This window comes from Aspergillus udagawae (assembly GCF_001078395.1).
Source record: "Aspergillus udagawae IFM 46973 DNA, scaffold_4, whole genome shotgun sequence".
In the NCBI taxonomy this organism is placed as follows: Eukaryota; Fungi; Ascomycota; class Eurotiomycetes; order Eurotiales; family Aspergillaceae; genus Aspergillus; species Aspergillus udagawae.
In genome coordinates, this window is record NW_025091267.1 from 2,128,985 (window position 1) to 2,142,402 (window position 13,418).

General features: G+C 52.7%; 4 protein-coding genes and 1 non-coding gene across 5 annotated transcripts; all 5 read left to right on the forward strand.

The window, feature by feature from the left end:
- Nucleotides 1-369: 369 nt before the first annotated feature.
- Nucleotides 370-1,719, forward strand: Aud_006128 (putative RNA 3'-terminal phosphate cyclase; the record flags this gene model as incomplete). Its single annotated transcript, XM_043291035.1, has 1 exon — nucleotides 370-1,719. The coding sequence occupies one exon, from the start codon at nucleotides 370-372 to the stop codon at nucleotides 1,717-1,719; it is 1,350 nt and encodes a 449-aa protein (XP_043146970.1).
- A 1,928-nt stretch (nucleotides 1,720-3,647) lies between these two features.
- On the forward strand, nucleotides 3,648-5,990 carry Aud_006129 (threonine/serine exporter family protein; the record flags this gene model as incomplete). The annotated part of the gene is made up of 1 exon (XM_043291036.1): nucleotides 3,648-5,990. One exon carries the CDS (start codon nucleotides 3,648-3,650, stop codon nucleotides 5,988-5,990), a length of 2,343 nt encoding a protein of 780 aa, XP_043146971.1.
- A 1,068-nt stretch (nucleotides 5,991-7,058) lies between these two features.
- Aud_006130 (bifunctional metallophosphatase/5'-nucleotidase) lies at nucleotides 7,059-9,042 on the forward strand (the record flags this gene model as incomplete). Its single annotated transcript, XM_043291037.1, has 6 exons — nucleotides 7,059-7,100; nucleotides 7,162-7,332; nucleotides 7,393-7,613; nucleotides 7,683-8,113; nucleotides 8,163-8,480; nucleotides 8,528-9,042. The coding sequence occupies 6 exons, from the start codon at nucleotides 7,059-7,061 to the stop codon at nucleotides 9,040-9,042; spliced, it is 1,698 nt and encodes a 565-aa protein (XP_043146972.1).
- Nucleotides 9,043-9,301: 259 nt separating this feature from the next.
- Nucleotides 9,302-9,372, forward strand: Aud_006131. The gene has a single exon. It is a non-coding gene; the product is annotated as a tRNA-Gly (tRNA).
- Nucleotides 9,373-9,664: 292 nt separating this feature from the next.
- Aud_006132 (putative inositol 5-phosphatase) lies at nucleotides 9,665-10,993 on the forward strand (the record flags this gene model as incomplete). Its single annotated transcript, XM_043291038.1, has 1 exon — nucleotides 9,665-10,993. One exon carries the CDS (start codon nucleotides 9,665-9,667, stop codon nucleotides 10,991-10,993), a length of 1,329 nt encoding a protein of 442 aa, XP_043146973.1.
- Between the last annotated feature and the right edge of the window lie 2,425 nt (nucleotides 10,994-13,418).

A 13,418-nucleotide genomic window follows, 5' to 3' on the forward strand; every position in this document is an offset into this window, starting at 1 on the left:
TTCGAACATGACTACATTTGCGGAGTCTATTCTTTTTCATTAACTGAACGCATTTGTGATACCAGGGTAGCTCAGAATAAGTTGATTTGGTCCACGGCTGAATCCTCGAAACCTGCCGATGCGTCACTTATTGAGTCATGCAATGAAGTCCAGGCCTGACCGTGAGTCACGTAGATATACAGTAGCCACCGACCCGTAAAAGGTTAGAATCACTTTAAAGATATAGGCAGCATTGTGTGTTGTTTTGATAGAATATTCCCCGCAAAAGTGCATATATATATATACATTTTAGCTCCCGTTCGACAACATACTATGTCCTCTACCAAAAATGATAAATGCACCCCACAAGGTCCTCTCGAACAGCCAGATATGTCGTCATCTCCAACCAGACGAGAAAGGATTCACCTTGATGGCCGCACTCTCGAAGGAGGAGGTCAATTAGTGCGTATCGCGCTGGCCCTCTCCACCATCACCGGCAAACCCATCACAATCGACCACATTCGCGGCAACCGCACCGGCAAGAAGGGTCTCAAAGCATCCCATCTGGCTGCCATCAAATACCTAGCAGACGTCAGCGGGAGTGCCGTCTCAGGCGCCGAGGTGGGATCGTCTTCATTGACCTATCATCCCCCAGCAGATGCAGAGACCTGCGTTCGACAAAACGGAGACATTACCATCCACCTCCCAACAGCTGGGTCTATATCACTAGTCTTTCAGGCTTTGTACCCGTATCTACTTCATACAGCGGGCTGTCTATCGGACGAAGAACCACAGCCCGTCCGTATGAGCATCACAGGAGGCACAAATGTATCCTTTTCGCCGTCGTATGATTACATCTCGCAGGTCCTGGTGCCGAATTTCGCCAGGGTTGGGCTTCCACCGCTCGCCGTCCGTCTGGACAAGAGAGGATGGGCGACTGGACCGTTCAGTTTGGGGAAGATGACGTTCGTCATTCACCCAATGCGCAGAAACCAGGAGTCTCGTTATGGGTTTCCTCAAGTCGATCTAGACAGATACCCGAGGGGCAGGATCACCCATATCGATATCACGGTTTTGGCACCGGATACTCTCCTATTTGGCGGATCTGAGCAGCATGCGCATCGAAAAGAGGGGAATTCGCAAACATCGAACAATACTTCTCGGCCTATAACTGTCCGCCAACTCATCGAGTATGAAACCATGCGTATGCTGCGCACTCGACTCCGAAAAATGCCCTCCTCGATAGTCAAAGGAGGAAGTGCGGGTCCACCAGCTAGTCCACATGAAAACGACGAGATTGTGCCTATCAATCTGCATGTCTCAGAAAGAACGCACCACCGCTCACATATTTACCTTCTCATCGTGGGATATACATCGAATGGGTTCAAGATAGGTCGAGAGGCGCTTTTCGGCGCTCACGCGGAGGGTTCTCTGAGAAAGACACTCGGCCGAAAAGGTCGACCGACAGATGATAGGAGTATAGCTACAGAACTGGTGGAGAGATGCGTGGATGCCTTTGAGTATGAGTTGTATGACCTACGGCTGCACAGTAGATGTGCAGGACGTCAGCCCTGTGTGGACGAGTATATGCGAGATCAGCTGGTTATATTCGAGGCGCTCGGCATGTCTACATCCAAGAATGAAGCCGATGGCAAGGGCAAAGAGGGTGAGGAGTATTATAGTCTCCATACGAAGACAGCACGGTGGGTATGCGAGCAGATGTTGGGCGTGGAGTGGTAAGAGGTCACCAGTATCACCACTATGAAGACTACTGGCTTACCTCAAACCTACAATCGTTCAAAATCATGGATTGCTAGCAGGTAGAGAGGATCAGTGTCACGGCTGGCCGAAACACCGATATACATCTTGACCTCATCCACCAACACACCCTCCTCCCCAGCTTCCTCCACAAACCTCTCAACAATCAATCTCTTCGCCCTGTCCCTTACTCACCCCTCCCCGAAATTCCTAAACATAGGGCCCGAAACCGCCTGCTCGAACAGCTCTCCAGCCTGCTCAACCTTGTACTCCTTCACCTGGAACACAGGACTCACATACACCCCTCTGGACCACCAACCCGGCTAACACCTTATCCTTTACCCAGCTTTGATCCCACTGCATGGACAGCCCAAGGATCCGCGCAGGGACATGCACATCCCTAGCCGCCACATCCGTAGCCAACCTGCCGCCCGTAGATGGATGCGATGGTGGAGGGGCTGGATGAGGGCATTTTGGGTTACGATTCTGTTGGTGGTTTAACGCATCGATGGAGTGTGATAGATGGGCAAGTTGTACTAGCGTCCACGCCGGTTCCTAGTTGAATATATTGGACATCTCTCAGTCAAAAGAGTCACTCAGAATCCAACAATTAGTCGATCTCCTCGATGACATTGAGTCGGTTTCTAGATGATAGTTGTTACTGGCCGCTGCTCTTCCATTATTCCCCTCTCATGCAGGTGAGCGAAGCGGAGCTGACAAGCCAGAGAGCGACAACACATAGAATGGCTTTCACTACTCCGAGTAGATATCAGTCAGCAAACTGCGGATCCAACATGATGCGGGGTGATATCATGTTCCAAGTAACCATGTAGAGCAACAGCAAGTGCAGTACCTTATTCGAGTCTTTTGTGATCGGCATGACCCACCAGTTTGACCTAGTACGGGCTTGTATCGCACTCTCAGCGAATTGGACGAGGAGCTCCTCAGATTTTTGTATTGATTGACGTTTGTACCAGTATGCAGCTTATGATGAGATGTTCATCGCCGTTCCCTTGATTGGTTCTAATATCCTGCATAAATGTCCTATACAGTTATGCCCATATTATACGCCACCACGACCAGTTGGCGGTCCTCTGGGCTTGGGAACAGCGACCACGGGTACAGACTCCCGAGTCCCGACACAGGAGGCAAATGCTTAGACTACGGGGGAAGGCGCTAATTACAGAAATTTTCAGGTCCTCTATTTGAGGCTTACTCCCCCGCTATAGATAGTTGCAAGGAAGGGTCTAGAACTCTGCCTTTTCGTCGTCTGCAAGCCACCCCGTGGGAGGCGTCGTCAAGCTCCGCCGTTTCTGCAAGGAATGATCAGGCCAGGCACGGAGTCATTGGCATGCATGAGATCTACGTATTAAGTGCATAGCATGCATTTTCTATCATTCTACTGTGTATGACAGCCGATGTCCTTTCGGACTTTGACTATGTAAGAGTAACAATTTCTAGGTTGCCGAGACCCGGGGTGTTCAAAATTGAAACCTGACAGGAAAAGAGGCGTGGTGCAGCCCCACCGGCCACGCAAATTTACGGGTCCATTTCCTTGTATCTCGACGAGAGCGTACCGTAGAGAGGAGAAGGATACAGACTAATACAACACTAAGAAATAAACCCATGAACCGGCCGTTTTGTTCCGTGCTCCTAAATCATAACTCCTCCGTTATGACCTCCTTTTGAGTCCCACTTGCTACTGCAAGACCAAAAAAAGAAAAAAGGGGAGAAGAGAAAGGAGAGCAAGCCTCCTATGTCCTCTTTATTTGCTCTGTCTTCATGACTACCCCATTTCTCCATACTCTGACATATCTGAAGATGCCCTGGATCGAGTCATCGGGCATCTAGTGACCTGTCGTGCTTGATTCCCCACTAGAGCTTTATTCCGTCGCCTATCCCCCGTCAACATGAGTGCAGAAACACCTCGAGCCGATGGAACCGACACGGGTCAGTCGGGAGACTCGCCTACTGATCTACCAGGAAACCTGCCGCCATTAGAGGAGCAACCCGAAACTCCCGTCCATGAAGTGCATCGCAAGACGTCCACCCAGGGAAGCCAGAGTCAGGAGGGCCATCGTGAAGATTCGCAGCAGGATGTTCGGTCCACCAGATCGTCGTCTGTATTCAGTCGAGATCGATGGCTGCAGGCTAGCCGATCAGTCCGACAGAAAACCGGGCGGCTGGCAGACAGGCTAGGCCGGCCGGAGGGACAGGATGCGAACGGGCTGGGCTCCTCGTTGGTCCCGATGGAAGAGCTGGGCTCAAGAGATGACGAGAAATTGGCGGCCATCTTCAGAGACAACAAGGATTCGGGACTCTCCGACCAGTCCAAGCTGCAAATGGCGGTGGAAACCGAAGCTCAGCAGCTGATGCAGGGCTTTGGTCTGGCCGAGATGCGCCATCGCAAACCGTACGCAGAGACGAACGAGAAGGAGAGCTCGTTGCCCGAATCGGATGCCACGACGCTGGCGGACCGTGCCGGGACAGACGTCGAGGCCAATGGCAATACGCCCCCACCGCTCCTGGGAGGAGGTGTGCTGTCGGCTCTGCTCCGGCTCCAGGCGAGCCAGATGGAGCATTCGCGCACCAACAGCATGTATTCCGCCCCCGAGTCCGACATCGAGTCCACGCCTACGCTGTCCGGCACGGTGACACCCACTCCCGGCGTGCCCCAATCCGCCTCGAGTCCTCCGCCTCCCCGACAGAAACCGCAAGCATGGTACAAGAAATCCCGAAACAGCTCGACCGCCTCGTTGATCCATGCGTCGATGAGTATGGGCCGCATCGGCTCCGCGTCGGCCTGGGCCAATGCGAACGTCCCGCCGCCAGAGATCAAGAACGGCACCAAGGGCACCAAGGGCGCCAAGGGCAACAAGAAGAAGAAGAGGAGGAACGACGACGAGGTGAAGCTGCGGTATCACATCGCCGACATCATCGTCCGTCAACGCTACATCATGCAACTGTGCCGTGCGTTTATGCGATACGGTGCCCCCACCCACCGACTGGAAGAGTACATGCAGATGACGGCTCGCGTGCTGGACATCGAGGCGCAGTTCATGTACCTTCCCGGCTGCATGATCATGTCCTTTGACGATCCGTACACTCGCACCGCCGAGGTCAAGCTGGTCCGTGTTCCGCAGGGGCTGGACCTGGGCCGGTTAGAAGAGGTCCACGGGTGTTACAAGCGGGTGACGCACGACATGACGGACATGCAGACGGCAATCGGCGAGCTGACGGAGATCATGGACCGCAAGCCGCGGTATCCGCGCTGGCTGGTGATCCTGCTTTATGGCGTGGGCTCGGCCGCCGTCGGCCCATTTGGCTTCTCAGCGCGCCCGATCGACATGCCCATCATTTTCGTGCTGGGCTGCTGTGTCGGGTTCATGCAGCTGGTTCTCGCTCCGCTTTCCGCCCTCTACTCAAACGTCTTCGAGGTCACGGCCGCCATCCTGGTTTCCTTCCTGGCCCGCGCCTTTGGCAGCATCCGGTACCCCGGCACCTCGGACCCGGTCTTCTGCTACGCCACCATCACCCAGTCCTCTATCGCCCTCATCCTGCCCGGTTTCTCTGTGCTGACGAGCAGCCTGGAGCTTCAGTCGCATCAGATGATCGCCGGCTCGATCCGTCTCGTGTACACCATCCTCTACTCCCTCTTCCTTGGTTACGGCGTCACCGTCGGAACCACCATCTATGGCGCCATCGACTCGAACGCAACCAGCGACACCACCTGCGCCCGGCAGAGCGTATGGGGCAGCCCCTACGCCTCTCACTTCCCCTTCGTCGCCGCGTACTGCGTCATCGCGGCGCTGATCAACCAGGCCAAGCTCCGGCAGATTCCCATGATGGTCCTGATCGGGACCTCCGGCTACATCACCAATTATTTCAGCACCCAGAAGCTCGGCTCATCGTCGCAGGTCGCCAATACCGTCGGCGCGTTCACCATCGGCCTGCTGGCGAACCTGTACAGCCGGCTCTGGCACGGCAACGCGGTGAGCTCGACCATCCCCGGTATCTTCACCATGGTGCCATCGGGCCTGGCCTCGTCCGGCTCGATTCTGTCGGCGATCGAGTACTCGGATGCGGTCCGGAAAGGCACCGCCGATTCGTCGGGTGGCGCGTCGGGAACCTCCTTGACCAGTCTGGGCTATGGTATGATCCAGACCGCCATCGGCATTACTGTTGGATTGTTTATTGCGGCGTTGGTTGTTTATCCTTCTGGCAAGCGGAGAACCGGGTTGTTTTCGTTGTAATCAGCATTAGACTATGCATAGCGTTTTGTCAGATAAGCGATTTGCGATTCAATGTTATAGATTCAATTCATATCAGATTGTAAATATTTATGGGTCTTGTACTCAATTGACGCAACATCACATGCTCTTCAGTAGTCGGTATAGGGGATATGACAGCGTGACGGTGCACTAGAACAGACAACTTTTGCACCAAGGGTTTCCATTCTGGCAATGAAGGAGTGGGGCTATAGCAGCCTGCTTTGGATCGCCTACCCTCTCAAGAGTCTTCCTGTCTGATGTGATGGGGACAGGTTCTCAGCCCATCTGTTGGTAGTCATATCTCTTTGATTACCTCCTGTGCAGTTCTTCCTCAGTTCCATAGTCCTGTCTGAGCCTAGATTCAACATACTAGGCCTTCGATGTTTCCAGTATAAAGTCTACGCTCCCTTGTCTTTGTCTGCCACAATCCGGAAAGGCAACCATTCCAAAATGCGCTGAACCCTTTCCTCAACTTCGGCAGCTCCTGGATATCTACGTTGTCCAAGCACGCAAAAGTAGAGTCGGACACATGTGTAAATAACTATTGTGAGCATAATATGTAATTCTGGTCCAAATCTCGTTACATTTTGTGCACTGCAGGCGCCGACTACGGAGATGGTTGTAGAGTCATCTGGGGCGAGCCTTAGCGCTGCAGGAGTAGCGTTGTCTCACCTGGACTATTTGGTGTGATGTCTATATCATCTCGCGCCGGAGCGTCGGCAGCAGCTGATCACGGTTGAAGATTCTCCAGCTTTGGTATTCCTATCTGCTTGAGATACATGCACATAGGAAAGAAAGTGTGGGTCTCGTCTTGTGACTGCTTATTCACTGTATGTAGTGCCAACACAGAGCAAAATTAATCTATATATATAGTATATCTCTGGGGGTTTTGCCCAAAGGGGAAATTTTTTCACTATGACTCACCCACATCTCGTATTGATGGAGACTGCCAACACGAATGCAGTGCGACGCCGATAGAGTCTCTTCAAGTTTCTTCTGATGTCGGCCGCAAGCTCCTGGCCAGCCTTCGCAAGTTCACGCCAGGCCAAAATGCAGTCTGAGGAGGTCCAGTTCGTCCATTTCAATGATGTTGTGAGCATTAAACAATATTCCAGTCTAAGAACGCTCCAGGCTTACAAGTTACCACCATTAGTATCACATTCCCCCTGCTAGTTTGCTTGCGGGGTTTTTGCAACTGCAACGCAACTTCGCAGCGTCCAACCCAAGAGCCCAAACTCTGACTCTCTTCAGCGGGGATGCCTTCTCGCCGTCCCTCGAGGCAACTGTCTTGAAAGGCGAGCAGATTTGTCCGGTTCTGGACCTCGTAGGTGTTGATATCGGGTGTTACGGAAACCATGGTCCGAGCCGTGAACCTCGAGTCTAGACATGCGCTGCTCTGCTCTTGCTGATGGGAGTGCCAGACTTTGACTTCGGCGATGCGCGATTGATCGAGCTTTCCAGCAGGGTGAAGTTTCCCTGGTTGCTTTCGAATGTATTTCATCGCCAACTCGGTGTGACGAAGAAATTTCTCGGGTCTGCGCAGGAATACATCGTGCGACAGCTGGAGAATGGGCTCAGGGTGGGGTTTATGGGACTTGCTGGCACGTACGTGGATGTTTTCAAGACTTTGTCTTTTGAGTTAGCTACTGCAGCTGACCCGTCACTGGGGGACAGTGACTGGCCCTCGAACTGTGAAGATCTCCCACCCTGCGTAATCGAGTCGCCGGTGGAGGTTGCGCGTCGTCTGGCTCGTCATCTCCGACTGAGTGAGAAATGTGACCTGGTTATTGCGCTAACGCACATGCGCGTTCCGGAGGATATGCTAGTCGCTAATGCGACCGCCAGCGGGCATAGCAGGGTCGACTTGCTGCTTGGTGGTCATGATCATGATGTGCTTCGACGGTTTGCCGGCGATACCGACTTCAAAGCAGAGAATCTTGAACAAGGACGCAAAGTCTCCGACGTCGAGGTGAACGGGATGGTCCCTGATGCCGAGGGCGACATTAGACTGGTGAAAAGCGGGACTGACTGGAGAGCGTTGTCCTTGATACGGCTCATTATCCGGAGAGATGAGAACGGTGCTGTGATAGGATCTACAGTGAAATGTGGGTGATTGATCAGGTTAGTTGCCGTGCCAAAAACTGACGGTCAAAGTACGACAATACACCGATATCCAAGCTGCGATAGCAGTGCCACAGCCGCCGCTGAACATCACCGAAACGCTGGACGCCATCCATGAACGAGTGGGATCACTGGCCCAGAAGCCTCTACTGCATTTGGCTGTTCCCCTCGACGGGCGTAACTTGACGATTCGGAGGGAGGAGACAAATTTGGGCAACATGCTGGCAGATGCGGTCCGAGCTTTGTACGAGACTGACGTGGGCTTCTTCAACAGCGGCGCGGTCCGATCTGACCAGATCCTAAAAGCGACTGTCCCAGACTGCGAGCCCTTACGGGTTAGAGATATAATCAGTATGTTGACCCTCCGCAGCTGATAAAAGCCCGTCTGACAGCGTAAGATATCTGTCCATATGGGAATGCCCTCCTTGCGAAGAAGCTCCCCGGCGAGATTATCCGTCTGTCGCTAGAGAATTCTGTATCCGATAAGCACACGGATGGGCGATTCCTTCAGATCTCGGGACTAAGAATTGTAGCGAGCTGGCACCGGCCCGAGGGATCCCGTATCATTGACGTCCAACTGGAAAGACCAGACGGTAATCTTGAGCCGCTTGATCTGCGGCGTACGTATACTGTCGCGATGCCCTCCTTTATCGCGCAGGGACACGACGGCTTCACTTGGTTTCCTCAGCTGGAGACCGTTGTCAAAGAGGAAGCGGCGATGACGGATACAGATTTACTCCTCAGCATATTCGGACACGGCGAAGAATCATACCGGGGCGATTCAGAGAGCAGTTCGCATGCCTTGGGCATTGAGCGAGCCCGGAGTCTGACTGTCGTAGGACGCAACTTGTCAGACTCACTGCCTGTGGTGAAACCTGCTGTAGAAGGCAGAATTAGATTTGTCGATGCATAGATCTACCTGATTGTGTATAGATCTTCACAGAGATTGCTTAATGAAAGCAACGCTAGTCTGGTATCTGTCCAGCGGAAGAGGTGTCTTTCCATTGGCGGACATCAAATACCGTTTGAACTGGATACATATCATCTTAGCTGAACCCAGCTGATTGGAGCCTTATGGGAGCAAAGCTTGATACGTGAACTGGAGGAACTCAGCAATGTCGGTATTGGTAATTAGCGTATAGAGTCAAATTCGAGTGTTTCAACAACAAGTAGCATCATTGGTCTAGTGGTAGAATTCGTCGTTGCCATCGACGAGGCCCGTGTTCGATTCACGGATGATGCATTCTTTTTTCACATGCTCTTTTTTTACTCTTCCGATAGAAGTACCTTACTTTTCAATCTATCTTTTTGCGTAAGCCAATTGCAGCTGGGTGCGAATAGAAGTGTACTCCGTTTAACCATGGACCGAACCACGTGGACACCGACACCGCTACTCCGTACTCTGGCGCAACGACGTCACCGATCATCCAGCAAGCTCACCACTAGTCTACAATTACCCAGAGGAACAGCCCAGTCCCTTTTCTAACTTCAACCTAAACTTTCTGACATAACATCTACGGCATGCAATAATATAGATGGCAGGCATGGACAAACTCACCGTTTACATCCTCACGTTTAATTGCGCCCGCAACCCCGTCGACATCGACCTCTTCGCTGCCCACTTCTTCCACGCCCTTCCCCACACAGTGACCTCCGCACCGCACCTTATCGCCCTGAGTGTCCAGGAACTCGCCCCGATCGCCGACGCCTTCCTCGGCGGCTCCTACGTAACACCCTACTTTACCTCCTTCCGCCAGGTGGTCGACCGCGCGGCGGCAAGTCGCTGGGAGGATGCGCAGTATGTCACTGTGTCGGAGGAGCACGTAGGGATGACGGGGTTGATGGTATTTGCGCGGTCGGACGTCGCGGGGCGGATCGCGTCGGTGCAGACCGCAGGGGTCGGGCTGGGCTTGCAGCAGATGGGGAATAAGGGGGCCGTTGGGGCGAGGCTGCGCTGGTCGTTGGAGTCCGGGACGACGGTGCCGCTGACGTTTGTTGCGGCGCATCTTGCTCCGGCGGAGGATGCGGTCGAACGCCGGAATGAGGACTGGAGGGGGATCGTGGAGAGGTTGGTTTTTGAGGACCGACCCATCGCAGAGGAATCGGAGCGCGCGTCTTTGCTCGGTTCGTCAACGACGACGGGGGGAGGTGACGGGGAGGGTGAAGGGGAGGGTGACGGGGACGGTGTGTTTACAACAGGTTACCTCTTTCTCGCCGGCGACCTCAACTACCGCACGTCCAACACGATGCCGCAGCCGGCCGACTTCGGGCGATTCCCGCTGTTGGATGTGGACGCCAGCAACCCGCTGCATTACTCGCGGCTGCTGCGCGACGACCAGCTCTCGCGTGAACGGGAAAAGAGCCGGTGTTTCCACGGCCTGTCTGAAGCGCCGATCTCCTTCCCGCCGACGTACAAGTACAAGCTTGGGGCGCACGAGCCGCGCCAATGGAAGTTTGTCCACAGTCGCTGGCCTAGCTGGTGCGACCGGATCTTGTATCTGGATTCTTCTTCGACGGCGACGGTTACGCCTTCCCGATACGATGCGCTGCCTCTGTTTCCGACGTCGGACCATCGTGCCGTTGCACTGGCGGCGGCCTTGGCCCTACGGACAGTCCAGGCCGGTCCATCAGATTCAGAGTCTGCACCTGCGACAGACGTGCAGCAGCCGCAGCAGCAGCCGACGGCTCCGTTCCCGATCGACCGGGATTGGAAACGCAAACGAGCTGAGGCGCGACGCAAAGAGCTGGTGGTCGGTGGATTGGCGTATCTGGGGTTGACCTGGGAGGGCCGTCGGATTCTGGTGGGCATGGTCATTGGCGGATTGGGGGCGTGGTTCGTGCTGCGATCGCTGCTCAGCGTTTGACTCCGTTCGATATGACCTGCAGTGGCCTTGTGTCAGAAATGCAGGCATGCTGTTTCAAGATCGCGATCTCGGGACAGCCCCATGTCGATCCCGATGTATCGATCTGTAGACCTGGGCCACAGCCCGCAGCGCAGAGCCAGGCGGTGACACAGCGGCTGTATGATCGCAGACAGCGGCTAGCCAGTAGTAGCCGCATTGATTGAAGTGCAAGTCGAGGAGCCGCTACGCAGCATGCTTCTAGAATTCTAGAACACCTCCCGAAAGCGGGTCCGCTGCATCACCTGCTGACGAGGCATCTGCCCAGCCCTTGTCAATTTCTCACAAGTAGTAATTGCCGATCCAAGGCTGGCTCTAGGGTACTCCCTCCCGGCTGCGACACCGTACTACAAACAATAATGTCCGTATGGTCTGCAGAGGTCCTCTGGTCACCTGCGCCACGCAAGGATCTAGAACCTTTGGAATCAAAGCCGCGAGAAGTCTAATGATTAGGTGGAGGCTGAGATACGATGACCAGGAGCGGAAAGATCAACGAGCCGTGTAATCCCTCATTCTTATATATCCAAGTGTCTACAACATGTGTCTACCGAGTCAATCATAGAATAAATCTAATGAACGCGTAAAGATCTTCATGAATCCAATCCGTGGCCAATACAGAGTTGTTAATCCAAGACATACTTATGATCGGAAAAGCAGAGATTTCCCCGTCCCACTAGTCATTAAATCGCGCCAGTCGGCTCCGGGCCTAACTAGTCAGTCACTAAAGCTAGTTCGTTCCAAGGTAAAAGCTCCGCCTCGCCTCATGAAACCAATCTATCTCAGATCCTGTCACAGCGTGGAAAAATCTCGCTCGTATGGCCGAGTGTCATATGATAGTGCGCAACCAGTATTTGGATGATTCCGGGAGCGGGATAAGCCGCCTGCCTCTGGTCGTCTACCTATTAAAGTGTACCATGTACCTTGATCAAGTGACCAATTGCATCAAGCTGGCCAGTACTCTATTCCTTTTCCGAGGAGATGTTAGGCACGATGACGGAGTTCCGAATCTCCTCAATTACGGAGTTTCTTCGTACAGCATGAGGCTGTAGACTTCTCGTGTTCCGTGTCAAGTCCTTCCGAGGCACAGTCACAGTCATAGTCCTGGTGGAGCCAAGGCCCAGATCCAGATCCAGACTCCATCCATCCAATTTTCCAGAGCTTCGAGAAGGTTCAAAATTCAGAGTTTGCTGGTGTGACCTGGACTGGAGACCAGGTTAATATGGCTCAGGTACCAAGGACCATGTCTATGTGAAACTTGTTGGGGGCGGTGGATCGTGCAATTTCTCGACTCTGTTCTAGATGGATGATATTAACAGTGCTTATCATTGTTTGAGCATGGCTGAGGAGAGCACATAGAGTGAGGTAGGATAGAAATATGAAAGAGAGTCTTAATTCTACTCTTATTGCTGTCTAACCATGGCGCTGCGAGTCATTTTCTGTATGCCGATGCACTGATGTTCTGTGTAGATCACTCGATACTATCCATGCCAACTTTCCATATTAACATGACCTAATATAACACATAATTAATCTGCCTGGACAGCCGGAAAACGCGGAGTGAGGCCTTCAAGTACAGCCACGACTAGAGAGTAGAAGACAGTAGAGTCGGTGATGCCCAGTGTTGCCTGTCAGAGAGCTGTCATGCTGACTGTGGTGGATGTCAGAGTTGAGCCGTTGAATCGGTGCGTAGAATGATTGGCTTAATCTACAGATGGATCGAATTCATTAAGTGTCATAATGCTGAGGCAAAATAAAGGATTTTCACTTTCCGAGTGCTCCGTCCAGTCTCCATAATATCTTTCTACAATGTAGATATGAGATATATAAACCCCTTTTACCTTCGATCTACTTCTGGACCTTTTCCCTGAACAGCTGGGCTCGACTTCACTCATTTCACTGCATCATTTCGATATCTTTGCAACTATCGAGTCTACCTGCCAACTGCCACTGGCAAGCTAATTTTGTGGCGGAGCTAGACCATCGACCAGGCCTCGCAAGCGTGCTTTAGCTACCATACTAGACTCCTTCTTGTCTGTCTGCAAGACACTCTTCGGTGCTTTTGACGTCAGCCTGCGCCGTGTGGCTTAGTTTTTCTTTTTTTTTCCCCCTTCGTTCATTATTTTGGGAGGTATTACTATTATTATTATTATTACCTTATTTTCCGGCTTCTCGACTCTATTTCTATTGCGACAAATCCGCACTGGAGCCTTTCCTTTGACGCCCAATTTCAGCCCTAGAAAGGAAAAAGAACACTAAAACCAGCCAAAAAATAAAGGCAGAAAAACAAGAAGGAAAAAAAAAATTTAGTGGAGGAGAAAGGGGCAACAACAATAATAACCAAAACGTCCATCTTTCTATCTGCGACTCCTAAATCCCTTTCAATCACTGC